The 27,599-nt window shown below is 36.9% G+C and overlaps 1 protein-coding gene across 2 annotated transcripts; it reads left to right on the top strand.

Annotated features, from left to right (window-relative positions):
* The first annotated feature begins 5,981 nt into the window (after positions 1-5,981).
* Positions 5,982-21,789, top strand: LOC135213040 (ceramide synthase 2-like). Of its 2 annotated transcripts, none has more exons than XM_064246865.1 (2): positions 5,982-6,694; positions 20,502-21,789. In XM_064246865.1, exons 1-2 carry the CDS (start codon positions 6,614-6,616, stop codon positions 21,564-21,566), a joined length of 1,146 nt encoding a protein of 381 aa, XP_064102935.1. In that variant the 5' UTR covers positions 5,982-6,613; the 3' UTR covers positions 21,567-21,789. The 2 variants fall into 2 exon arrangements, with proteins under 2 accessions (XP_064102935.1, XP_064102936.1); XM_064246866.1 differs by lacking the exon at positions 5,982-6,694 and adding an exon at positions 11,662-11,937.
* Positions 21,790-27,599: the final 5,810 nt, after the last annotated feature.

Genomic DNA, 27,599 nt, shown 5'->3' on the forward strand with positions numbered 1-27,599 from the left:
GTCTGGCTCTCTTTTCACTCCATTCATTTTACCTTCCGTCGTTGCACCTGATAGGTAGTGCATGATGTAAAGGCAACTCACTCTGGAAATAATCCTTCGTTATCAAGACAGTCTCTTATCAGTATATAATCTCATTCTGTATCAGAAAATCCATAACAACGACCATAAAGGCAAGAAGGGTGCAATAATTAATTCAGTGCTACACTCCACGAGGACACGACCCGAATAGCACCTTCGCACACAATGATAGACTCTTCCTTCATCAGTATACTTACACGTGCTTTGCATTCATCATGAGAGCTTGAAAGGGTTTTTAATATATTGCCTCTACTCCCAACATCCTCAGCAACCTGCCACATTACATCTGCTACATCAATTCTCTCATCTCAATGCACACCGTCTAAATCCTTTCTCTTCGTTCTCCAAATTCTCTCTCTCTCTCTCTCTCTCTCTCAACAGTATCAGAACAAATAGTCGAATCCCACATTCTCTCCCATGCTCCTCCAGTATCAGTCCTTTTGCCATTTGTCACACTTGCTCCATCAAACTCCTACTGGACAACTCGCCGTTCCCCCTGTACAGAAAAGGATGGCATGTATTATCATCACTACAGTGACTCGACCTTTTTGACCTTTTCTTAAAAGAAACAATCACAAAATTGAATGCCGACGTATGAAAAGAGAACAGATAAACAGAATTTCAAAGCAAAAGACGAAATACTGTTCGTTTGTTTGGTATTCTGTATGTGACCGGCATCATACATTGCTGAATTACAATTTGAGTCCGATTAAATTTCCTATCCCTGATCTTAATACTAATCCTTGGGCGTCACTGTGGCGGGATCACAAGCTTAAAAAACAAGCAGGCAAATCCCCCTCACATAAACCTAATCACTCCAGCAGCCCAACTGTAAGAGTTGGTTAGATACTGGGCTTGGTTAAATCTTAACTTTTAATAATAATGGTATGTTGACCGGCAATCATAAATTGCTGAATTACAATTTGAGTCGGAATTAAGTTTCCTATCCCTGATTGTTAATACTAATCCTTGGGCCTCAACGGCAGGGGGATCACATAAACCTATCACTCCAGCAGCCCCCAAAATCACCTCAGTCACTTTCTCTTTACACTACGGAATATGCAGGACAATTGACCTACCTACACACAAAACAAAAAAACACGAACACATGTACTCACCCAACTGCAGATACTCAGGGCTATGCTGTGCTGTCTGCTGGTCGCAGTCACAGAGACCGACAACAACAACCAAGAACCACAACCCAACAACAACAAGGAACACAACCACAACTCAACAACACAACACCCAATGACCACAACCCCACAACTGAACAACACAACACAAGACCACTGCACAAACAATTACCATCACAAAAAAAACAACACAAAAAGGCAACATACACACACCCACTAACAACACCAAGGAATCACTACAGCACACCAACAACAACCCTCAACCATATCAACACACATAATCCAACAGAAACTCACAAGCACAACAAATCCAACACACAGGCACACCAACTCCAAAGCAAACAACACCAAACTAACAACAAATCAATAACACACAAAACTCAACTGACTTCCAATGCCTTCAATATACTGCTCCCGACACTACTGACTGTCACCAGCTCTCACCAAAGACTGACCAAAAACTAACTCAAAACACAGAACTCTAAACTCCAACAGCACCAGCAGACAACCCAGAACTCACTAACAGCCAATTCAGTCGTTAACCATCCAACCAGCCCAATTTACCCTCTCCCGTTCCTCTCTCTCTCTCGTCTCTCTTCTTCTCTCTCTCTTCAGAACGGTTTGTAAAATGGAACTCCATAACTCCCCCATATCATGGTTCCATTAACTCATCCTTTGTATCTAGATTTTCCAAGATTATACCATCCACTGCGTTGAGATAGATATGGAAATTCAATTGTTTAACCAGTCTTGATTTTTCCTCATTCGAGATTCAGTATGCAGAGTTTTTATTCTTTTGTTGACGACCAAATCATGGGAATTGTTTTCCTCTTCCTAACCTCCCTGTCGTTTGAACAATCGTTCGAACTTGAGACTTTCAAGCTTGGATTTTTTGTTCTTGAGCAGCCTTATAAGAGACCACTTCATAGTTTATTTTTTATTTATTTTACTTCTTTACTTGTCTCAGGTGGTGTCATTAGCCATAATTCTTTTCTATTTATCGTTCATAGTTTATTCTTTAAGTCTGTTTCCTTTTCTGTACTGTTTTGCTTTACCTAGGGTCCTTGGTCTGGTAATATTCTAATTTTCCAACTATGGCTGTAAGCTGGCTATTAATATAAATACATTCGTGCTTCTTCACAATCACCCAAAGATATATTTCCCATTGAGGATCATTTTGGGATAAATTACAAAAGCAACTCAAGAATGATGAACTTTCACACAAGATGAAAACTTTGACAGAAAATAGGTGCTATACGCTACCATTTCAGTGCAATACCAGGCAACCATGCCTATTCATTTTAAGAAAGAATCTCTGGACCTCACCAACAAATCACCACATAGATTTAGCTGATCCAGTTTTATTTACCAATAAGAAAACATAAAAGCAGTACTTCCAGAGCTGAAGGAATTACTCAAGCTTCAACTGTGGTGGACCTATTGGCACAATCCCTTCATTCCACCACTGCTAACAGATGAAGGTATAGGCTGTACTGCTTTACAGTTTTTGAAACTAGGCAATCAGCTGAGGATGTGGTCCTCCCTGATACATCATCCTGAACCTCTCCATACAAAATTTGTATTTCACTCCAGGGATGTTAAGAAGATTCTTGATAATCTTGATAGGAACTATATACATTGTGGAATCCAAAGGATTGTTAGCTGATATGCATATAGGAAGCAGTGAGGTACCTGCAATGCTCTTTTAGATTTGACATGCCATTTGCACGAGAACCTTGATAAGGTTTAACGTAGCTTAGTTCAAATAGATTTTAGTGCTGCTTCTGATTTAGTAAATCACAAAGAACTCATTCATAAACTTCAGAATCTTAGAGTGGGTGGATAGTTTAGGATGACTTCAAAATTTCCTTTCGAGGTGCTGTTGATGGGATCTTCAGCAAACCAAGGCCTGTTGTGTCTGGAGTTCCACTGGGTAGTGTCCCCGGTCCATTGTTATTTTTAGTGTATACCTACAATAGATATAGGTATTGGTCTGGAAAACAATATTGTTCAGTATGCCAATGATGCAACGCTTAAGCGTTCAGCAAAGGCTAGCCCCTTCTAGGGATTCAGAGACAATGAAACACGGTTTTTCGACAAAACCTTTTTGTCATAAGCATTGGATAAAGGTGAGAAATGTACATTTTATAACCCTACCTAATTTTTGCAATTATTATTTTGTACTTAAGTTCGATAGTTTTGATATTTATAGGAGTAAAAAGAAGTTGCGATGCCATAACCGAGAAAATCACAGAAAAGGATCCTAAAGCCATTCGTGACATCAACATACGACATCACGAAGCCCCAACCATCCACCAGGTAGACATTAAGTCACTAACAGTAACTGATGAGGAAAAGACTATTTATTCGCAGAACTCGTACAGATTTTCCACCCGATTCTACCCTTTTGGATGGATGGAACTCTGCTGAAAGAGGCTGAGACTTTATCTATTGTTAGTGTAACTTTTGACTCGCATCTTACACCTTGTACGTAAGGCCTCGTATCTTTTTATCAGTGATCAAATCAGTGCGACCTGTTTTTAGATCATATGCCTACTTTTACTGAGCATACTGCTCTGGTGTGGATGTCTGCTTCCGCCAGAGATTTATTTTAGATAGAATGGTCCCCCCGGTGGGGGTGGGTGGGTTAGTACCTTCAGTGCACCTCATGTGATGCACTGTAGGCATTACTAAAGGCTCTTTGCAGCGTTCCTTCTGCTCCTAGCTGCAACCCCTTTCGTTCCTGTTACTGGAATTCCATTCATATTATATTTCATCCATCTTACTATCCATCCTCTCCTAATGATTCCTTCATAGTGCGACTGTAAGGTTTGCCTCCTGTTATACCTTTCAAACCTACCTACTCTCAATTTCCTTTCCATTGCTGAATGACCTCAAAGGTCCCAGTGCTTGGCCTTTGGGCTAAACTCTCTATTCCTATATTCCTAGATAGATGGAGTGGTTCATGGTGGCAGGGTTCAGTTTCCTAACATAAGCGGTTAAGACTTGGATCATAGACGAATGGTCTATTCTTTGTGATTTTTTCATAAGTTTTATTTCAACAGAGATCTTCCACATTCACAATCGATCCCTGAGTCTCCTTCCCTGCCGAGAGAGAGCAACTAGATTAGCTGAACAGCAGAATCAATATGCAGTAAATTTTTAGCCTCCCTGTCGAACTTCTCTGTTCCAGGGGTCCTTTCACCCCGACACTGCTGGACTGTGGAACTGTCTCCCTGAGGAGGACGGGCGATTGGAACCTCAAACGTTCCAGCGAAGATGCGATGCACTGCTACCCACAAACGATTGGCCCTGCATTTAGAACATTTGCGGACATTTTATCAATGTATCTATAAATCTGTTAATTTATTTTCTATTTTTTCATAACTGATTTCTTTCTGCATTTCCTACAACCTGTTACTTCTTTCAAACGAACACCTGTTCCCTGCAAGGGATGACAGCAGATGATTCTAAGAATAAAAGACGCAACGCAAGATATGCTATCAGAAATGAGAGCAATTTTTTTTGTTAGGATAGAATTGAATAGAATATCGAATATAGGCCAAAGGCCAAGCACTGGGTCCTGTGAGGTCATTCAGCGCTGAAACTGAAACTGACAGTAAAAGGTTTGAAAGGTGTAACAGGAGGAAAACCTAAAAGCAATTGCGCTATGAAGCAATTATCAGGAGAGGGTGGAAAGTAAGATGGAAGAAAGAGAATATGAACGGAGGTATAGTAAAAGGAACAAAAGGGGTTGCAGCTAGCGGCCGAAGGCACGCTGCAAAGAACCACCGCATGAGGTGTACTGACGGCACTATCCCCCTACGGGATTTTGTCAGGATAGAGGACAGTTGGAGGGGAGTTCAAAAGTATATGACAGCATGAAGAGGATTAATTTCTTTTCAGGAAAACATTACGTAAGCCTTGACAGTCACAAATGATATATTAAAAAAAAAAAAAGTTATGAAAAACGCTGCATCAGTCTGTGAGATTGTAACTGAAAGAGTGAGTGACCAGGTTACGAAGAATTTATAAACAAAGGCAATGAATTTTAAAAAGTTGGTGGGATTTACGTAAGCGGTATATTTCTATTTTATCTTCGAGACCGAAAAAATAATCTTGCAATTGGTTAACCTATTTCAGACAGCACATATTACCTGTTCATTATGAAATCGTTATCACTAACGCTCATTCGATAAAAAAAAAAATCGTGTGATAATGTCCATAATGTTTTCCGAGATTGCTATCCGGGACCACTTAATCATTTTCGGTATAAGAATATTGTAGCTGAATCATAAATCATAACTTCCTAGTGAAGTTTCGGGTGTTGGATGATATGATTAAGGTATTTCATCATAAATGAATTATTATAGCAAGAGAGGATAAGAATAGGCGCACACACACACACACACACACACACAGACATACACTTAATTAACCACGATTTTTAAAGGAAAAATGAAGCGGTTGTACCACCAGTTTAGTTCAAACACATATCCAGAAGCTCTGAAAAAATTCTGTCAGTTTCACGACATCATTTTTGTCACTGGAGGCTCTGTAACCGCTCGAATAACCTTATCAATCAGTGTCCCTTCAGTTGCCATGAACGAACGACGCCCTCTTCGCTATCTCATACGTATGGTTTGTCCATAACCACAATCATCACTGTGTAGATTATTGAGGCAACCTTATCACTCCGGGGGTTGGGGTTGGGAGGGGGAAGCCGAGAAGCAGGCCAAAGGGGGTAAAAAAAAAAAAAAAGATAGAAAAGATAAGAGGCAGGCTACTCCATTGTGCAGTAGAGGAAGGAACCATCAGCGAACCACAGCCGACCTCGGGGCCAGTGGTGTCGTGGAACCGGTTGATCTCTAGAACCATTTCAAACCGAATTCCTTTTATTACCGAGCGGGAGTAAAAAGAAGGCAACTCAAATAGTCCAAAAAGAATGACATTGTATTATTGAGGAAACATCTGAAATTAGACGCTAATGGATATTCTATGAAGACAAATGTGGAAAATAACTGGGAAATGTAACGAGTGACTCGAAGTTTACTGGTACAGTGAAAGCAGACACGACTACAGTGATAAATGTCAAGGAATTTGACTGCGAGTGCTTGTTTGCAACGCTAGATTTTGAGGACTAATGAGAGACAATGAGGAACCTGATTTGACGCCATCAATTGAAAAAAGGCGGCTTCTGTTTGGGGCGTCTTCGGGGTCACTTAAAGGTTCTCGGGGGGAAATGATATAACCCGACTGTGTCAATATTCCTGGAAAAGTGAAACAACCGAAACCATTGAAAGAATATAACTTTCTTCAGATGCAAAGACAATAAATAAATAGATAAATCAATAAACAATTACTGAGGAGAGAAAGGAAAACTTCCATTCTTTTGTCGAAGGATGGACATGGAGGTATCAGGGAGTGAAGAGGGAGTGTTTCCCAGCCCATCAACTCTGCAGTCACTATCCGCGACTTTCATGGTAAATCATTCCCTTATTATCTTGTGGAGCTTTTCGGCTGTGTGCGCTTGCGTCATTCATCTTTTTTTTTCTTTTTTTCTTTTTTTTTTAATGGCGTGTGGCTTTTGATGCCTTAAAAAAAAGTCATGACGAATGGTTGCGACTAGCTGAATAAACAAGGAAAAAATGAATCGAAGTTTCTTCGGCTCAATCGAGTTTTCTGTCCAGCTTATAATCAAGGCCACCGAAAATAAATCTACCTTTCGGTGGTCTTGGGAAAATGCTGTATGAGCCGCGTCCCATGAATCTTTTAACCACGGTCCGTTAGTGGCCTGGCCTATATCGTTGCCAGATGCACGATTATGGCTAACTTAACCATAAACGAAATCAAAACTACAGAGGCTAGAAGGCTGCAATTTGGCATATTTGATGATTGGATGATCAATATATCAATTTGCAGCCCTCTAGCCTCAGTAGTTTATAAGATCTGAGACCGGACAGAAACTTAAAAGTTCTAAAGTAAACAGAGATCTCTTACTTTTCTAAAATATCGAAGATTGTTGAAATAAAGAGATCGACAGAGGTGTCGGGCGTCAACGCCAGTGAGGTAAGACTGACCACTTCAAAATGACCAACCATCATTCTTTATTAGTGACTGTAAATGGGTCACGACGACATTGCAGGTAAGACGTGTAACCTCCATAAAATCACACGACCTGCAATTACCCTAATCTTTCAGTTTAACATGCACCGTTATTGACTCTGAGTGCTTTGTGCGCGCGCGCGTGATTGTGTTGTTCGAGAGAGAGAGAGAGAGAGAGAGAGAGAGAGAGAGAGAGAGAGAGTGTATAAAAGGGCAAGGGAAAGGGGAAAGAGATAGTGGTGTGAGAGAGAGAGAGTGACACTTTTTTTTATTTTTTCTATTTTTTAAGAATCAGCGTAAAATATGAATTTAGACGGCGTCTGTACAAACTTAATACTTCACCGCCAGCGAATTCCCGAGTTATTCATACTAAAATGCCGGTCAGGCAGCCACCCCCTTTTTGCGAGAATCTTCTTTGAGGAGGCCACTGACAAAGATTCATCCCTCTATGAGGTGCAGTTGCTAGGAGCTTGAAAATAATCCAACTTAACTGGAACGGGCGCCTTCCCAACTCTGTTAGGAATAGTAGGAATAACAATATCTTAGTATTTGACAAAAATAGAACAACTTCATTTGGCTTCAACCTCATAAGGCCTAACAAAGGTCACTCATAAAAGGAGGATCCACCGCAAGATGTAAGTTCAAATTTCATTTTAGCTCAATCATTGTCATCACAAAAGGACACACCGCTCAACAACAGTCTCGGAAATATGTTAACAATGGGGTTCCCCCTCGAGTCCTAATGAGCTTTTAGCTAAAACATAGGCCTAAACGTGAGTGCAGAGTAATAGGGTCTCGCTTGACACATATTTCCTGTATGCTTCTTTACCTGACCCCAATTCGTCGAAGCCTGCAGGACCCGGACAATTATTTGCCATATGCACATATGCACATATGCAGGAACATTAGAAAAGGCATACGATGCATTCCCTTTCAATTGTCGAACCCTCTCTATCATAAGAGGACCTTCAGGTCTCTCTAGAAAGTTTTCATCTATTCAGTCCTCTTGATCAAGTGGGGTAGCAAACATTAAGGCTCTAAAACAAACATTCAAAATGTATTCGAGTTCAGATAACTTCAAATTATCAGTAGCTAATCGAGCGTTGACACCATTATGTTGGCCTAATTAGGCACAGCATATCTCTTCAATACTTTCACACCTGGCGTTGACAGTTTGAAGAATCAAGACAAGCATTCTGAACATGAAACTAGCTTTGGCAGGCGGTGAAACTAACAATAAAAGGGCACTCGTATCCTGAGGTACGACAGCTTATCACATTTGCAGCCCTGTCATTAGTAAATTATACTAGATGGAGAAGTAGTATTGCAATCGATCAACGATATTTCATCAAAGTTTTCCAAATACAACCCTCAAGATACTTTTGAGCAAAATCAAACTTTTACCAAACCATCTAGTAAGCTTTACAGCGCTATTTGACCACTATTGGACAAGTGCAGTCCAATACTGCATCAGAATCCCGAACATGACGAAATGTCTGGACCTGATTGCTCTCGATATTCCTGCGATTGCCGCCCACGATCCTTAACTTATTTTTGTTCCCCCCCCAAACACGAACTCGGTTTTATTTTCCTTTATCTTTGGTCATCCATTCCTTAACACTCATAAGAACAAGAACACTACCAAATTTCTGTTGTGTATCTTAATGCTGTTAATTAACCGTCTCTGTTCCACAGATGGTTTGAGGATCAGTCATGTCCCTTGACTACATTTGATACACCTGTTACATAGGATTAACCTTGAGACACCCACTTAGGGTACTCCTATTGATGTTTTATAAAACTAATAAGAATTACCCCATCTATAGTACGACATACTATCTCTCGTCCAAGCAATCTCCAAAATGCTCAAGGATTTCACCAACAATTCCATTGGATTGTTAAGTCATTTGATAGTATTTCATATGCTGCGATAAGATCAGGGAAAATCAAAATCCCACATTTTCCCTCCATCCAGCTTTTTCTGAAGATCATTGACGACAGCTATCTCCGCAGAATAAAATAGCTCATTATCAAGTTGTTGTAGAAGCGCATATTCTGTAATTCGGGGAGCCTTAGCCATATAGTTTGTTCAAATGCATTCCTACATAATTCAAGGGGCCTTCTGATTACAGTATCCTGTTTCCCTCCTTCTTATCAGACTTGTACGGTTTCTTTACTATTTCGTGTTCTTCCCCGGAAATCTCATTTTCTACTTTTGCGTCACTTTCTCTCCTGACACCTTAGGCTCCCTTCCAGAGAATATCTATAAGAGAACACAGTGGTATTCGATCATTATTGTACGGTACAATGACTCCAATCAATTATCATCATCTTCATTCATTATCTGATGTACCAAAACAGACGGAAGGATAAGAAAAGTTGTCCAATGGCACATTCACCTGGTGCTTCAGTTGAGAACAAATGAGAACTTGAACTGCAGGATCATTATGACAACATTCAATTCATAATCATTATTGGCGAGGCACGTCATCAATAAGGACTAAATAAACTTTTAACTATGAAAACTATAATGTCTCTTTTAGGCGTGAGAGTAACGTTATGAGAAAATGCAATATCAGAAAGTAGTTGACAGACTGACGCAGCAAACAAAGACGAAATGGGAAGTCTCAAAAACTAACATATGCTTGAAAGACATTGCGAAAAACACTTGAGAAAACTGTATCAAATCAGGAAAAATTAAAGTGCAAGTCAACGGGTAACATTCGTTATCACCCTCTTCATTGTTATATAATAATAATAATAATAATAATAATAATAATAAGTAGCTCCAGGACTCATGCAGAAGAGTGTGATCCTAGAAACGGCACACATGGTAAGAAAAGTGATGACTCCCTAAGGAGGCAGGATGCAACCCGGAACCCCACACTATAAATACCACCCAGTCGAATTGGAGGACTGTGATAGAGCACAAAAAAATAATAAATAATTATAATAATAATAATAATAATAATAATAATAATGAAACATGTAGCGACTGTGACGTTTCATATTTTTGTTTTTATTTTGCGTTTATGCAAAGTCGACCCCCGTTTTCGACAGATCACGCTTTTTAGTATTGAACTATCAATGATAATCTAAAAGATTGAAAAGATGGCCGTCTCCTATCCCGGGTGAATAGAACTTGTGGCATATCACCAAAAGTCAACCTATCGATCAAACCTGGACGAGAGTGAATGTCGTTTAAACTGAGTTTCTGGGATGTGTAAGAAGCCCCAGTGTCATTCCAACTCCTGGAAGCGAGTGAGGTCTCCCCTTCGCGATCCTCTTTGTTGTTCATTTCGAGGCGCCGTCTGCGAAAGACGGCATACATACGAGACTCAGTTGCGAAAATTAAAAGTAATAATGTCCTCTTAAGAGTGGGGGTATAGTAATACGCCATAAGACCCCTTTTAGAGGCGATATTTTAAGGAAACCTTGACAATCCACGATACAAGTAGAGTTCATGGGAACGATGAAACGCATAATTCAGTAAAATAACTGAAGCAGTACATGTCTTGTATATCTGCTGTCTAAATGTTTTTTTTTTTGTGTGTGCTATACAATGTATAGGTATTACCACTTTATACTGCTAGTGACTGCAAGTTTACAAATGAAACGACTAATTTAAAGATGATTTCACGCTACGACGAATAGTATATCAACGAGTGACAGCTTCAATGAGTTATTTTTAAAACTGCCTGTAAAACTGAACACTATCATATACCTGTATTAAAAACAGAAATCGGATAACCGTAAATATCACGCTTATATACATTTTTGAACTGGTTAAAGCGACCTGAATCACAGTAAAAGGACATCCAACCACACACAAGCAAACTTCAATTTTCGAAAACCGTCATGTACAGATGATCCCAGAAGTCAAGATTGTAAGACCAGCAGAAGTATTAGATAAAGAATCCTAATCTGCAGCTCACATAATCTATGTTGGAATTTCTCAAGATAAACTGACGAGAAACAGATCTGTCATGATTACTTAATCATCCAGTGGCCGCAATATGATGCAGGTTATGTCACTCCTACAAAATGTAATGGTATTAATGATGTGATATATATATATATATATATATATATATATATATATATATATATATATATATATATACGTATATATATTACGTATAATATATATATTATATTATATTTATATATATAATATTATATATGTAATATATATATTTATATATTATATAATATATATATATATATATATATATATATATATATATATTAAAATTAGGTTGCAACGGACTTTGTCGAGAACAAGATTGGAATGTGTAGCAACAGTCTTGAGTGTTTTGGGAAACTTTAAGACATCAGCGAATACTTAGGGTCGTCAGACGGGAAAGCAAAACTCTGTCGGACTTCAGAGACGAGCGCGCGGGTGCGCAATGGACCCAGCTGTTGTCAGGTGACCGTGACATCAGAAAAATGCAGTTGTGTATGTCTGTTTGTGCATCAAACAGTGTGTGTTCATGGAAGGTTCTAGAACTGTGAGAAGATGAGCACGTATGCGTAATATATTCTGATAGTGAGTGAGACTCATTTAGCGATTACCAGTGAAGAAAGCCTGAAGGAGGCGCACAGAAGATCCACCAAGAAGGTAAATAGTGAAAAAAAGAACTTTGAAAAACCTTTGAATTTTTACAGATACTCTGAAGGGAGTTGAAGTGCAGTAGTATTTTTATAGGATATTTATCCATTCTTTTTTATTTATTTATGATAATGGTTTCTTTTACAGATGGATTCGGTTTGTCACCGCAGAAAATGAATTCTCTAACTGACAATTTTGTCTGGGAAAATATGATGGGTTTTTAACAAATAGTTAGTGGGAGATAATTTTTTAATCAAGATAACTATTCGAGGAGTAATTGTGTTTCATGGCTTTGGGATTTTTAATTAATTTTCCTTGTTTTTCATGTTGTTTCCTTTGGAGAAATCAAGACTATTTATGTATCTTTGAGTTTGGTTTTTAGCCTAGATCTAATAACTTGATTTAGCTGCAGGACGCCAAGGTAGGTTACATTACCAATTAGTAATTTCTCTTCCTTTTGATTAAACGGGGTCAAAGAGAACTCTGTTTTTTTATTTATATATATTATATCTATATATATATATATATATATATATATATATATATATATAATATTATACATTTATATATACTAGCTGACCAGCTCGTCACTGCCCGTAAAACTGAATGACAGTGCGTGTAGGGGGGAGGAGGGAAATGGGAGGAGGAGGGGCAGAATAAGGGAGAAGGATGTGGTTAATGTTGACAGTCTGACAGTTCTACTTTTTCATGCAAACGTTTACCCTTCAAACGGTTGTAGGTGAGCTGACAGTATACTGGATGAGACTGTGGTGACGGTTCCTTTTATCCAGAAATGACTGCGGCGACTGTCCCTTTTATCCAGTAAATACTGTGCTGTCTGATACCTTTACAAGGTATTATCTACTGTCTGTCATTTTTACACAGGTACTACTGTGCTGTCTGTCCCTTTTATCCAAATATGACTGTACTGACTGTCCATTTATCCAAGTAGTACTATGTTGTTAGTCCCCTTTAACCTGGCATTACTGTACTGTCTATCCCTTTTATCCAAATAGGAGTCTAAAAAATCTGCTGTAGGATTGGGATAAGTCATACTAGAGGTTCACAGGAAAATCTCTCTTGGAAAGATTAACTCTACATGAGCGTTAAGTTAGATATGGACAACATAGTTCAGCAATTTTTCATCATGTAAATAACACGAACCATACCATGGATTGGAACTCCTGAATTTCATACAAAAGCAGCTATCGATAGAAATGTCAGATAATAAATTCTTCACTGATAAAACAACAAGATAATTAGGATCAAACTTTCCAATGGAGCCTAGGACTCTAACCATATAGACAATATCTTCCTTAAGGCAATGATGAAGTGGATTAAGACAATTGACAGAACCAGCATCGGCTTAGTGGTGACCCCAGGCATCACTCAATGGCATATCTCCCACTATATATTTCGCAAATGTAACTACTTGATAAGGATGGGAGACAGTCCACCGAAATATAGTCCTTAGCTTTAAACGAGTGTTTTAATGGGCCTTTCATACTTGAGATATATACATACATTACATCAGATATATATATATATGATATATATATACTTAATATAATAGATATAATATATGCTATATATACATATAACAATATATTAGATAGAATATATATATAATCATATAGTATGTAAATACATATATCATCATACCATTTATATTATATATACATATTATAATATATGATATAATATAGGATATTAGATATATATATATGGTATGTAAATACATATATACATAAATTCATTATATATATATATATATATAATATATGATATATATATATATATATATATAGTATGTACATACATATATACATGAATACATTATAAGAACATATATGGTAATAGTATATATACTAATATATATATATATATATATATATATATATATATCTATATATATAATATATTATATATATATACATATATATACATGATAATATATATATATATAATCTATATATATATATAATATATATATATATATAATATATATATATATATATATATATATATATATAGTCACAACTATACTACTCTCGTATCTCTGGCACCTTAACATGGTGATGAAATTATAATCCACTGGTGGGTAGTCATCCATAACCAATGGTATGGAAAGCGGAGTGATAGTTTGATCACAGTTTTGAGAGAAGGGCCAAGTAGATAGGGGGAATTAAGAGATCCCCCAGGAATAGCGATACTAAATTCTGAACCTCAGGCTTAGGCTACATCCCTGTGCCCTCTTCTGCTAGTTCTTAATTGCTTCACAGGCCTGTCGGGTGACCACTCCTGGATTCTCACCACTTCCGTAGCTTGCAGCCTTATAGGAAAAACATTCAACAACTGGCCGAGAGGTGCCAGTCCCTGCTCAGCTTTCATCCAGGCATAACTTCTGCCTGCCGCGTCCCGAATCTTAGGCCGTGTTTTTTGTCTTGGCACACTACCAAAATTGTAATTGGGGTCAGAAGCAACCCAGGCTACATGCAGTCCCAGCATTGTTAAATTGAGGACCTATTGGAACAACTAGCTGTCTTGCAATAGTGTGGGTTGCAATTTTAGATCGCCCAGGAAGTCTGAAATTAACAATTAAATGCCAGTTTTTGTTTCTCTCACTAAATATCTCATTCCCTTTACAAGATTTCACCTCCCAAAGTAAAATCCTTGCTAAACACTATTGTGTGTGTTCCTCGCATTAATTAAATTTATTAATGAAATAATCCTTTGCTCAGTGACATAGAGTAAATCATCCCTCCATTGTGATAGCTCATTGCAAGTGAGAGAATATTCTATATATGAATCCTTATCTGGGAAATCTATTTCAAGAGACATGTTATCTTGTCCCTTTGTGTTTCTCCACCAACATTTCTTGTGAGAAGTTGCCTTAGAAGATAATTAATTCAACATTATTACAATGAAGCCCTGCTTCTGCAACTGAGTGTCAGAGTGATCAGATATAGTCATAAGCCACAGGCTCCACCTTGAATTACCATTGTGTAAATTTTCTATCGCATTTTGAAAGCCGTAAACTGTATTTTGTTGTAAGATTATTGTCGCACTTGTTTTGCCTTGACTACATACCAACCAGGTTTATTCTGCTTGCTTGAACTGTGTGAAATAAAGTAATCTAATAAAACTACTGGCTTTCCTGGTGACCTTTCCATTTTGTTTAAAAGTAATTAGAAGATAAGTTCTCTCTTCTGTTACATTCGCTTACATATTTGGTTATGGGGCAAGTGGCCCATTAAGCAATTTCTGAACCAATATTAATTTCATCTAGCCAAATCCAATTAAATACGTATGTATGTTATGTATGTATGTATGTATATATATATATGGTATATATATATATATATATATATATATATATATATATATATATATATATAGAGTAAATCATCCCTCCATTGTGATAGCTCATTGCAAGTGAGAGAATATTCTATATATGAATCCTTATCTGGGAAATCTATTTCAAGAGACATGTTATCTTGTCCCTTGTGTTTCTCCACCACATTTCGTGTGAGAAGTTGCCTTAGAAGATAATTAATTCAACCTTATTACAATGAAGCCCTGCTTCTGCAACTGAGTGTCAGAGTGATCAGATATAGTCATAAGCCACAGGCTCACCTTGAATTACCATTGTGTAAATTTTCTATCGCATTTTGAAAGCCGTAAACTGTATTTTGTTGTAAGATTATTGTCGCACTTGTTTTTGCCTTGACTACATACCAACCAGGTTTATTCTGCTTGCTTGCTGTGTGAAATAAAGTAATCTAATAAACTACTGGCTTTCCTGGTGACCTTTCCATTTTGTTTAAAAGTAATTAGAAGATAAGTTCTCTCTTCTGTTACATTCGCTTACATATTTGGTTATGGGGCAAGTGGCCCATTAAGCAATTTCTGAACCAATATTAATTTCATCTAGCCAAATCCATTAAATACGTATGTATGTATGTATGTATGTGTATATATATCATATGTATATATATATATATATATATATATATATATATAATATATATATATATATATATATTATTATTATTATTATTATTATTTTTTTTTTTTTTTTTTTTTTTTTTTGCTCTATCACAGTCCTCCAATTCGACTGGTGGTATTTATAGTGTGGGGTTCCGGGTTTCCGTTTGCATCCTGCCTCCTTAGGAGTCCATCATCTTCTTACTATGTGTGCCGTTTCTAGGATCACACTCTTCTGCATGAGTCCTGGAGCTACTTCAGCGTCTAGTTTTTCTAGATTCCTTTTCAGGGATCTTGGGATCGTGCCTAGTGCTCCTATGATTATGGGTACGATTTCCACTGGCATATCCCATATCCTTCTTATTCTATTTTCAGATCTTGATACTTATCCATTTTTTTCCCTCTCTTTCTCTTTCAACTCTGGTGTCCCATGGTATTGCGACATCAATGAGTGATACTTTCTTCTTGACTCTGTCAATCAACGTCACGTCTGGTCTGTTTTTTGCACGTATCACCCTATCCGTTCTGATACCATAGTCCCAGAGGATCTTTGCCTGATCGTTTTCTATCACTCCTTCAGGTTGGTGCTCGTACCACTTATTACAGCAAGGTAGCTGATGTTTCTTGCACAGGCTCCAGTGGAGGGCTTTGCCACTGAATCATGCCTCTTTTTGTACTGGTTCTGTGCAAGTGCCGGGCATTCACTTGCTATGTGGTGGCGCCGTGGAGGAGTGGGTTAGGTCGTCAATAGACTTAAGTCAAGTTAAGCAACATTGGGGCTGGTCAGTAGTTGGATGGGTGACCGCTCTCCTCGGCGTTGATTCCTTGGGAAAGGATCTTTACCATAATTTCCTCAGTCTACTCAGCTGTAAATGAGTACCTATCCCTGATGGGGTAGGGTCCAGCTATGGGTTAAATAGCAAAACTCAGCAATGATGGAAAGAAATGATTATTATTATATTATTATTATTATTATATGTTGCTACTTTGATAATGCATATATCTTCTCCTAGACTGTATGAAATGTTAGAATAGAGTTTTGCAACATTTTTCCAGATTCCTTAGCTAGCTTAGAGTTATAGGATGTCTAAAATGTGTATTCAGATTTTGCATAACATAATTTAAAAGTATATAACGTAGTATGGAAAGAAAGAGAGAGAGATTAACTTTGTCCGTTCGAAGCTAGAGTTGTTTCCTTAATATGTCATCGCCTCGAATTTAAGAGACCCCGAAGTCTCTGCTTTGTTTTCCAATCCTGTTAAAACTTTTGAATAGAGATCTCGAGATCTCCGTTGTGTTTTGGATTCCTGTCTTCACGTCTGATAGGGATTTCTGTCTCGATCGAATACATGTCTTTGTTGAGCATACTACGTACCTGACATAACTAATTTCATACGCGTATGTCTTTGCTAAATAGCACGTGAAGATTTCATAATTTTTCTGTAAAGTGACGTCATGTTAGAAGCTTCTAGAAAGGATTGCATCATCTTCGCATGCCCAAAACGTTTTGTGTGATATCCACTCTCTGCTCTCTCTCTCTCTCTCTCTCTCTCTCTCTCTCTCTCTCTCTCTCTCTCCCACGTCACTTTTGATTTCATATCAATGTAACGTAAAGATTTATACTTAGACATTGGTCACTCGTAAATTTTAGATTTCGTGTTTCCTAAGAGTTATTTAGTATTGTTTAGTGCCTATTGTGGAATCTGAACAAACATTGTACAAGTGTGTAACGGCACCTTTTTGAAATATTGTGAACTGGTGAAATTGTGAGACGAGCTGCAGCAGAAAGAAAATTGGTACCAAGGTAAGGTGTTATATTTTTATTAATTGCAACTAATAGCTACAACGGTTTAGAGAACTAATACAGTGGTTTGAAGAACAATTTCAATTTTTACACATTGCAAATTTTTGTGTTTTGTGTTTGTTTCATTTGAAGTGATTTCTTTTACATTTATCCATTTTCTTATTGAAGTGTGTGTTTTTATTTTATATTCTGGAATTTTCCACATTTTTCTGTGTTTTCATTTGCATTCACAATTTAATTAACTTAGTTATTTTCATTATTTAATCGTTGCACATTTAATTGAATTTAACACTTGTGAATTAATTTGCATTTACTTAGAATTCTTTTAAAGTTTTATTATTGTTTAGTACTTTTGAATTAATTTCTAAATTTGAATTATTACCTAACACTTTTGAATTTTGATTGAATTAATTTTCTTGAATTTTGTGATAAGTTAATTTTGATTTAATCTTACTTAATTTACTTCAAGAATTAATTAAACTTTGCTTTGTTTTCAAGAAACAGTAATTTCCCCTGATATTGTGAATTTCACTTATAAATTTTGAGTTTAATAATAAATTTTTGTATTTTAAATTTTTATCAGAGTTTACTTTTCACCAGTATTTGTATGATTATATTTATGTTAGGTAGAAACATAGAGTGGTAATTAAGCTGTTTTCCTTCAATTTACTTGAAGTGAGTTAGAACCAGGGAAGTACTTAGACTTCTGAAATCAGGGAAATACTTAGAATTTTAAAGTTGTTGATGGAGTGATGCCCTTTAATTAATTTGATTACATAAGATTACCTCACACCTGTTTTGATGAACTAAGTCTGATTTTCTGCAATACTGGTAAGTTGTTTAAGGGATCACTGCTGCCTTTAGAGTATTCAGTCGTTTAGTCCCTTCGATACCTGTGATGAAGGTTCAGGTGTCTGGCTGTTGTGAGGTAACAATTAATGAATGGCAAGTGTAGTTACCAGATACTTGGCACTTCATCAACCTTATATATATATAGATAGATAATATATATATAGATATATATAGAATATAAGATATTGTATATATTATGATATTATGGATTATAGAGATATATTATGGTATAGATAGGTATATATAGATATATATATATATATATATTAGATAGACATATAATAATATATATTACATACAATACATCATTATAGATAAAGATATATATTAGAGATATTATATAATATATATGACATACAGGGACATACATTATTAGAAGATTATATATATAATATTTATAATTATAATATTGATATATATATATATATACGGATAGGATAGATATAGATATGATATAATATTAATATAATATATTTATAGAGATAGAAAGAGAATATAGATTTATATATATAGATATTAAAAATAATATATACATATACAATATGAGGAAATTAGATATATAATTAAGATATACTATATAATAGAATATATGATAGTATAGTATATAGAAGAATATATTATATAGAGATAGAGATGATATATATAGAGATATTAGATATATGTATGATATATATATATATATATATACATATATATATATATATATATATATATATATATATATATAATAAATGTATGTATGTATGTATATATATATATATATATATATATATATATATATATATATATATATATATAATATATATATATATATATATATAATAATATATATATATATATATATATCATATGGTATATATATATATATATAAGTATGTATATATATATATATAGTATACATTTATATATACACACTGTACACACACATATAGATATCACCAGAACACAAGATGTATAATGCAGATATAACAAATGGAAACATTAAACACTTGGTATGAATCCTGACCCGTTTTGCCGTTATTTACAAAGTAGAAGTTAGAGTGACAGTAGAAACGAACATACAGATGATTAAAAAACAATATTCAATTGATATGTGAAAAAGAAAAGAATGAGCAGTAAACTCACGACCGCCTGAGATCAGTGCTCACACCTTGGCTTGAGGCGCAAGTGAAATGTAACCTTTCTTAAAATCTACTACAGTGGAACCTCCCCCCCTCGCTATTTGCGTTCTCGGCATTCGCGGACTTCTCTATGAACCATATCTACCCATTATTCGCGGTAAATTCGCGCATTCGCGGTATTTTTGTAAAAGAAATATCCACAATGCCTTTTTTTTCCAATTTCATCATAAAAGGCACTTTTGTGATAAAACTATTAAAAAACTAGGTATAAACATTTTAGTGGTTTTTTCTTGAGTCGTAACTAACAAAATAGGCCATTTTAAGTGTGTTTATTTGGGTTTCAACTATTTGTGGATTCTAGCTATTGGCAGGGGTGTCTGGTACATGGGGCACTGTATATATTTTGTCTTTCTTTTGAAATAAATGGATCCAGCTTAATGTTCATATTCTTACAGAAGCTCCCTATTTTAAAACGGGATTCAATAATGCTACTTTCCCTTATATCATTGGAATAAACTGTCATTCAAGCCCCAGTTCTGTTGTAGGAATGATTGTTTACACAAACAAGAACGAAAACTGCGCAAATCTGTTGAACACATCTTATACATTTTTATTACCCTTTCCAATGAGTGAACTTGCAACATTTCTATTGTTTGTGACACTTGCTACGAAGAAAGCACAGAAGTGGAAAAAATCCAGCACAAAATAACAATTGCTGTAAAAGCTTAGATTTCCAACAATGAATAGACAAGATAGACTGCGATGCAGTTAGAGGGAGAATAAATCTGACTCAAGTTTTTCCTTCACAGGCAGGAGACTGGTGGAAGCGGGTGCACGATGCCTTTTGGAGTGAGGATGCCTGGCTTCCAGAGGGCGTCTCATGGAAGGATATCGATACCTCAGCAAGCGAAATTTGGTACTATCCAATGCTCTTCAGTTTAGTCATTATGTTTCTTCGATATTGCATCATTCAACCTTTTATTCTCGTTCCAATTGCTAATGCAAGACTTATCCCCAATAAAAGAACAAAAGCACCTATTCCCAATAGAGCACTAGAGGACATATATCAGCAGTTCCAGTTTGACGTACCCCAGAGTGTCTTGGTAAAAGCATCTAAAACAATGAACATGACAGTGAGACAAGTGGAAAGATGGCTGCGTCGTCGGTATAACTCTGTCAAACTCAACACTCATGACAAATTCATTGATTGCAGCTTCAAGTTAATATGCCACATTATCTTCGCCATAGTTGGACTTTCAGTAACACTACCAAAACCATGGTTATGGGACACAACTCTCTGCTACAAGGATTTTGCGAATCAAAAAATACCTTTTGATATATGGTTCTATCACATGCTTATTCTAGCTTACTACTGGGCCATAACAGTGGAGGAACTCCCAAAACCAGGTGGAAGAGGTTCAGACAAGATGCAAATGATTCTGCACCACACACTCACCATATTACTCACCGCATTTTCTTATACAGCCGGTCATTTCAGAATGGGAGGCCTCATTATATTCGTTCACGAGTATTCGGATATAGCGCTACTAGCTGCAAAAACCTGCCATTATGCAGGGTACGATGGGCCTACAGGGATGCTCTTTGTAACATTTGTGATACTGTGGTTCTTAACAAGGTGTTTCATTCTTCCATTCTGGCTAATGAGATCCATTTTTTTCGAAATGCCCCAAAGCTTCAACCAGATAAGCATCAAGATCCAGAAGGGATGGATGATCATTCTCTTCCTGTTGACTATGTACTGGACTGGACTTGTCATCCGAACCGTAGTCAGAAAACTCACAGGAAAGGGACTGCAGGATGTCCGATCTGCCCCAGAGGACACAAGTGACTCCGAAAATGACAAAAAAGATTAACATTAACATAGACTTTTGTACTTATTTATGTATATATTTCTCTATTTAACTCGCCAAAGTATTTATGAGTATATATATAAATGGATGGATCTGTCTTACAGAGTATGTACGAGTTCCCTCAAGTGGCATTTTATGATTGTGTAAGTTTTTAAACCGTTGAGGGATGTCCGTTATTTTTGCCATATTGCCCATCAAAAGAATACATTAAAATACATGATTTGTATTTACTGTTTCATTTTACCAGTCTCTTTCATTAGATTAGAATAATATTAAGATGTATGTTTCCTAGGAGTGCGTCAAGTGTGGAATGCTACGCCTGCAAAAAAGGGACACAAGTGCCATTATAACATGACGCTCAGTCTCCTGACCATGATGTTATTTCCACTCTTATTTAGTCTGATAACCACTTCATAACTGTTCTTGTCCTAAAAAGTAGATTTTTCACTGGTTTTAATGACTCAATTTCTATGACATGATAACCACTTAACTGCATTTGATGTCATACTAATTTATGTCCTGGACATCATAGCTTATGATGTAAGTGGTGTCTGTTTATGTAGCCTGGCTCTCAGAAAACCTCTCTATTATTTTCTTTGGCTTTGTTTTCATGCCTTAGACCAATCAAACCACTTCACTCCTTTAGCTGGTCTTCTTATATTTATATCCTAGGCGTAACTGCATTTATGTTGGCACTGTATGGTTTTATGGCAAGCTTGTTTTCATGTCCTTGTTTTTTAAGACCTGCCGATTTTTATGTCCTCAGCCTGATAGCCACTCAATTGTTTTCATGGACCCCATCTATTATCATGCTTTGGACAAGATAGCAACTTCATTGCTTTTATATTTTCATATCCTGACTTGACAGCCACTCCTGTACTTTTATTTGCAAGATTCATTTTCTGTGTTCTACTGGATAGCTGCTTCACTACTTTGATATGTTATCGATTTTGGTACTCAAATTGACAGTCATTTCACTTGTTTACTGGCCATGTGTATTTCTATATCCTTGATTTGACTGCAACTTTACTGTCTTCACTGCTTGCATATGTCCTGTCTACTTTAATGTACTGAACCTAACAACCAAGTTACTACTTTCATTGCATGCATTTATTTCAATGTCTTGGACCTGTTTGCCACTTCACTGGTTTTATTAGCTCTACCATTTTTGTGTTCTTGAGTTGCTGCTACTTCACTGCTTTCACTAGCATATCGTTGACATGATAGCCAGTTTTTTTTCTTTTTGCTGTCTAGGTCATATCTTTCTCCAAGTACTTGACCTGATTTCAAACCACCGTTTTCACTGACTCAAGTCTTTTTTTCCATTTTAGACCTGGACCTGACACCACCTTGCTTCTTGTAATGGCCCTGTCTCGTTTTATATCCTCATCTGGAGAGCGACTCCACTGCTATTGTCACCCTCGTCATTGACCTGTTAGCCACTTCATTCGTTTTATTGAACCCTTCTACTTTAGTGCACCCAACCTGATTATCACTTCAGTGGTTTCACTGTGCCTATTTTATGTCCTGGGACTGAGCTTCAATGCTGTCATAAGTCAAATCTATTCTTTTTTTTAATCTGTGACTGACATCCACATCACTGCTTTTATTATAAAGGCCCTGTCACTGTCAAAGCACTTGTACTGATGGTCACTACATTGCTTTCATTAGTTCTATATCTCTCATACCTGGACCTGACAAGCACTAACCATTGCTTTTACCAGCCTTGTCTGCACCCAGCACCTTAAGCCTCCTAGAGTCTAGACCAGAGAGTGGGAACATTTTTAGAAAATAGAGGGCTGCTATTTCCTAGTCAAACATCCTCCTCCTCCGCCAGGAGTATGGCCTGGAAGAATCCATCACCATTCCAGTAATATCTCAAGATGAAATGAACACAAATGGGAAATTCCTGCAGGAACGCCTGACAAGGCAAATATTCATTTGGCAAGAATTAATTTTGGGCACTATTAGCAGAAGACAAGTCCTCAAGACCAGGAGGACGGTCCTCATGGTAAAAATCCTTAGAATTTGGAGGATTGTCTACCTATTAGTGAATTTTGTGATGTGGAAAAGGAAAAGACCTCTGTCCCTTTCATCCACTGGGGATCTGTAAGATCTAAAAGTTACAGATGATCTAGAATAGGTCTTATTTTCTGAGAAGTTAGTAAAGGAGTTTTCTGAAAAATTGGTCAGCAATGCCACCAAGGTAGCAATGACAAATTCACGATCCTCAACCAGCAGAACTCCCCTTTCTCCTGCTAGAGTTAATGGGTATTTGACTACCACTTTGTCCTCTGGTAGATCTTGGCAGCCCAGAACTCCATCAACTATGGTCAGATAACAGAAGTCATAATAACCATAGCAAACCTTTATTCCTTCCAAGTATACCTTTCAACAGGAAAGAGGGCACTGGCCCGCAGGGAGGTCTCCAGTTCAGGGCGGAACAAGGTTATGCAAGCTGCTTTATATATCCCAGATCAAGTCCTGGTAGGAAATAGGTACAGATCTGCAAGTGATAAATGTAATACAAAATGATTACATGATCCCTTTATGGAGACAAGTTTCCCTTATGACCTTACATGTAGCAGAAGCAACCTGGACGAATTCATAACCTTTCACCTGGGAGTGCAGAGGAAGTGCTAGAGAGGTTACTGGGCTTTTACAGCCGTTTGTTTCGTGTCTGCAAGGCAATAGAGGCACCACTCCATTATTGACTGCCACCTATTGAACAAATTTCTTCAGCAGTCCACTTTTATGCCTGAAACAGTTAGGCAGTCCATAAAGCAGATGGACTTCCTCATATGGTTTCGAAATTAAATTATGCACGAGTGTAGTTAGGACAAGGAAAAATGGCGAGGAAAAGAGTTTTTAAGACTATTTGTTAGCACAGAGTAGATAGAAAAGCATGTTAATAGATGTAATTGAGAGACAAGAGTGGTTGAATGTGTATGTGGTTATTTTGTTGAAGAAAAAGCCATGATAGAATGAACAAGCTGGAGAGGACGGAATGAAAATAAAGTTGCAGAGTAATTGAGAAAAGTAAAGTGAGGAAAGTATAGACGGGGAAAATGAAGGAAAATGGCCCATGGTCAATCATGCAAACATTTGAAGAACAATATGAAGACTGAAAAACTTGAGGATAGATTGTAGAGTCAGTTTGGAGTATTCATGGTTTCAGGCAGGTTGGGAGATGGAATAAGAATAACGAATGGTGGGATGAGAAAATAAGAAGGTTAATTTAATGAAACAGATTATCTGAGGTGCAATTCCAAGACAGAAGGGATAATTGTACATAAATACAGGAGGACGAATAAGGCAGTCAAAAGGAGCAAAATAGAAAATCAAGGCAAATAATAAGAGAGAGGATGCAAGGACTTTAGACAGAAAGAATTGTTCTATATGGAACGATGAAAAAGTGGATCTTAAAAGACTAGATGCAAACAGGGAGATGATGCTTCAAGCAGTCCCGGGCACATGGAGTAAATATTTTTAAGATTTGTTTCATGTAGAATATGGAAAAAAGGGTAAAAGGAAAAATGTAAAACCAGACGGTTTGATAATACTTTTGAAGTGACTGATGAGAAAGAGAGGTAGGCAATTAACAGACGGCAAAATAAAAAGTCACCAAAAGTTGACAAGATTTCAAGCTAAGATACTGTGGCATTATGGTGAAGATTTCACTGTGACTGTGTCTCTAACCAGAGTGTTTAAGGTATGTCTGGATGAGGAAAATAATTTCAAGATATAGGTGAAGGTTGTGAGAATAAGGGCACAGTGTGCACCAGGGAAGGTTTATGGTACAATCTGCCTGAGAATATAAAAGGTATTACAAGCTGATAGAAAAAGAAGAGTTCTTGAGAGACTGATGAAAATATTTTATGATGGAAGTTTACCACGTATTAGAGCTTGTAGGTTGGAGAGTGACCAGTTTTGTGCAGAAATGAGGGTGATGCAAGGTTGTATTACATCTTGGTGACAGTTTCATCTCTTTAAGAATGGATTGATAAGAGAAGTCAGATTAATGACATCACATAAGTGCAGGTTATAAGATGATGGGTCGTGAATGGAATGTGGAATGTTGAATATCTAATGTTTGTAGATAAAACAGTATCAGTTAGGGACAGTGAGGAGAAAGTGCAGAAATCTAGAGAAAGGGTACGACAGTGTTAGCAAAAACGAGTATTATGAGGGTAATGGAAACAAGGAAAATAAAGTAACAATGAATGCTAACATGGACAGGATGAATGGAATCAGCTGACAACATAAAAATTTGAGAGTAAATGTATTGGATAATGGTAGCATGAAAGAAAAGGTGACAGGAAGTGTGAAAAAAACTAAGAGCATACAATGAGTGTCTATGGGAACCAAGGGAGGAATATATAGACTGCTGAGCCAACTCTCTCTTAGGAAAAAAAAGGCGTGAATATTGACTAAAAGTGAAAGGAAACTTGTTTATGTCAGTCTTGACTTGTTTCCATAGTAGATGCAGCATAAGAAGGAATAAGTTGGTCAGAAATTAGTTAAACAGAGGCAGTAAAATGGTAAGAGTAGGTGAAAGGATAGACCAGACTGCTGCAAAACATTTCAGTCAAGTAAAAGGAATGGCAGAATGCTGCAAGACAATTCAGTCAAGTGAAAGGAGTGTCAGAATGCTGCAAAACAATGCAGTTAAGTGAAAGGAATGGCAGAATGCTGCAAGACAATTCAGTCAAGTGAAAGGAGTGTCAGAATGCTGCAAAACAATGCAGTTAAGTGAAAGGAATGGCAGAATCGCAAGACAAATTCAAGTCAAGGTGGAAAGGAGTGTCAGAATGCTGCAAAAACAATGCGTTAGTGAAAGAATGGCAGAATGCTGCAAGACATTCAGTCAAGTGAAGGAAGGAAGTCAGAATGCTGCAAAACAATGCAGTTAAGTGAAAGGAATGGCAGAATGCTGCAAGACAATTCAGTCAAGTGAAAGGAGTGTCAGAATGCTGCAAGACAATGCAGTCAAGTGAAAGGAGTGGCAGAATGCTGCAAGACAATTCAGTCAAGTGAAAGGAGTGGCAGAATGCTGCAAGACATTTCAGTCAAGTGAAAGAATGCTGCAAGACAATTCAGTCAAGTGAAAGGAGTGACAGAATGCTGCAAGACAATTCAGTCAAGTGAAAGGAGTGGCAAAATGCTGCAAGACAATTCAGTCAAGTATAAGGAGTGGCAAAATGCTGCAAGACAATTCAGTCAAGTGAAAGGAATGGACTTGAACTGAAACAGAGAGCAGATGGTCAAGGGATCTTTCGGAATTAGATGAACTTTTCTAGCAGGGAAATGCTCTTGAATTACCTAGTAGATTTTCGCGTAAAAGAAGTATCATAGGATCGTCTGCGCCCTTTCATGCCCTCTTGTGTGGTTAAGTTTAGTATATCTTAGTTTAACCAGACCACTGAGCTGATTAACAGCTCTCCTAAGGCTGGCCCGATGGATTAGATATTTTGAAATGGCTAAGAAACAATTGGTTACCTAGCAACAGGATTTACAGCTTATTGTGGGATCCAAACTACATTATATCGATAAATGAATTTCTAATCACCAAAAAACAAATTCCTCTGATTCGATGTTGGCACAGCAGGGAATCGAACTCTTGTTTCTTCTTATAACAACCCAACATACAATGTCTCTAAAAACATTGTTGCTTTACTTAATGAATTCCCTCAACCTGAACATACAATAAAAAAATGGCTTCGATTTTCAGAAACTTGTTGTCATGCAGGACTCAGATCACTATATGGTTAGTCTCGATGTACTCTTTATTCACCAATTTACCCTTATAAGAGACAATTAACATTATTTTAGACAGAGTTTTTTTTAAATGCTGATGACACATGCCACGGTTTTAATAGAAATTTGTTTAAGCAATTATTGGAACTTGCTGTGCAAGATTCCGCTTTCGTTTTTAATGGTCTTCTGTACTCGCAGGTCGAGGGCGTGGCCATGGGGTGCCCTTTAGCCCCGATTTTTGCCAATGTGTTTATGGATTCCTTAGTGAAATTTTTTTTA

Source organism: Macrobrachium nipponense, chromosome 42, assembly GCF_015104395.2.
Source record: "Macrobrachium nipponense isolate FS-2020 chromosome 42, ASM1510439v2, whole genome shotgun sequence".
NCBI classification, from domain to species: Eukaryota; Metazoa; Arthropoda; class Malacostraca; order Decapoda; family Palaemonidae; genus Macrobrachium; species Macrobrachium nipponense.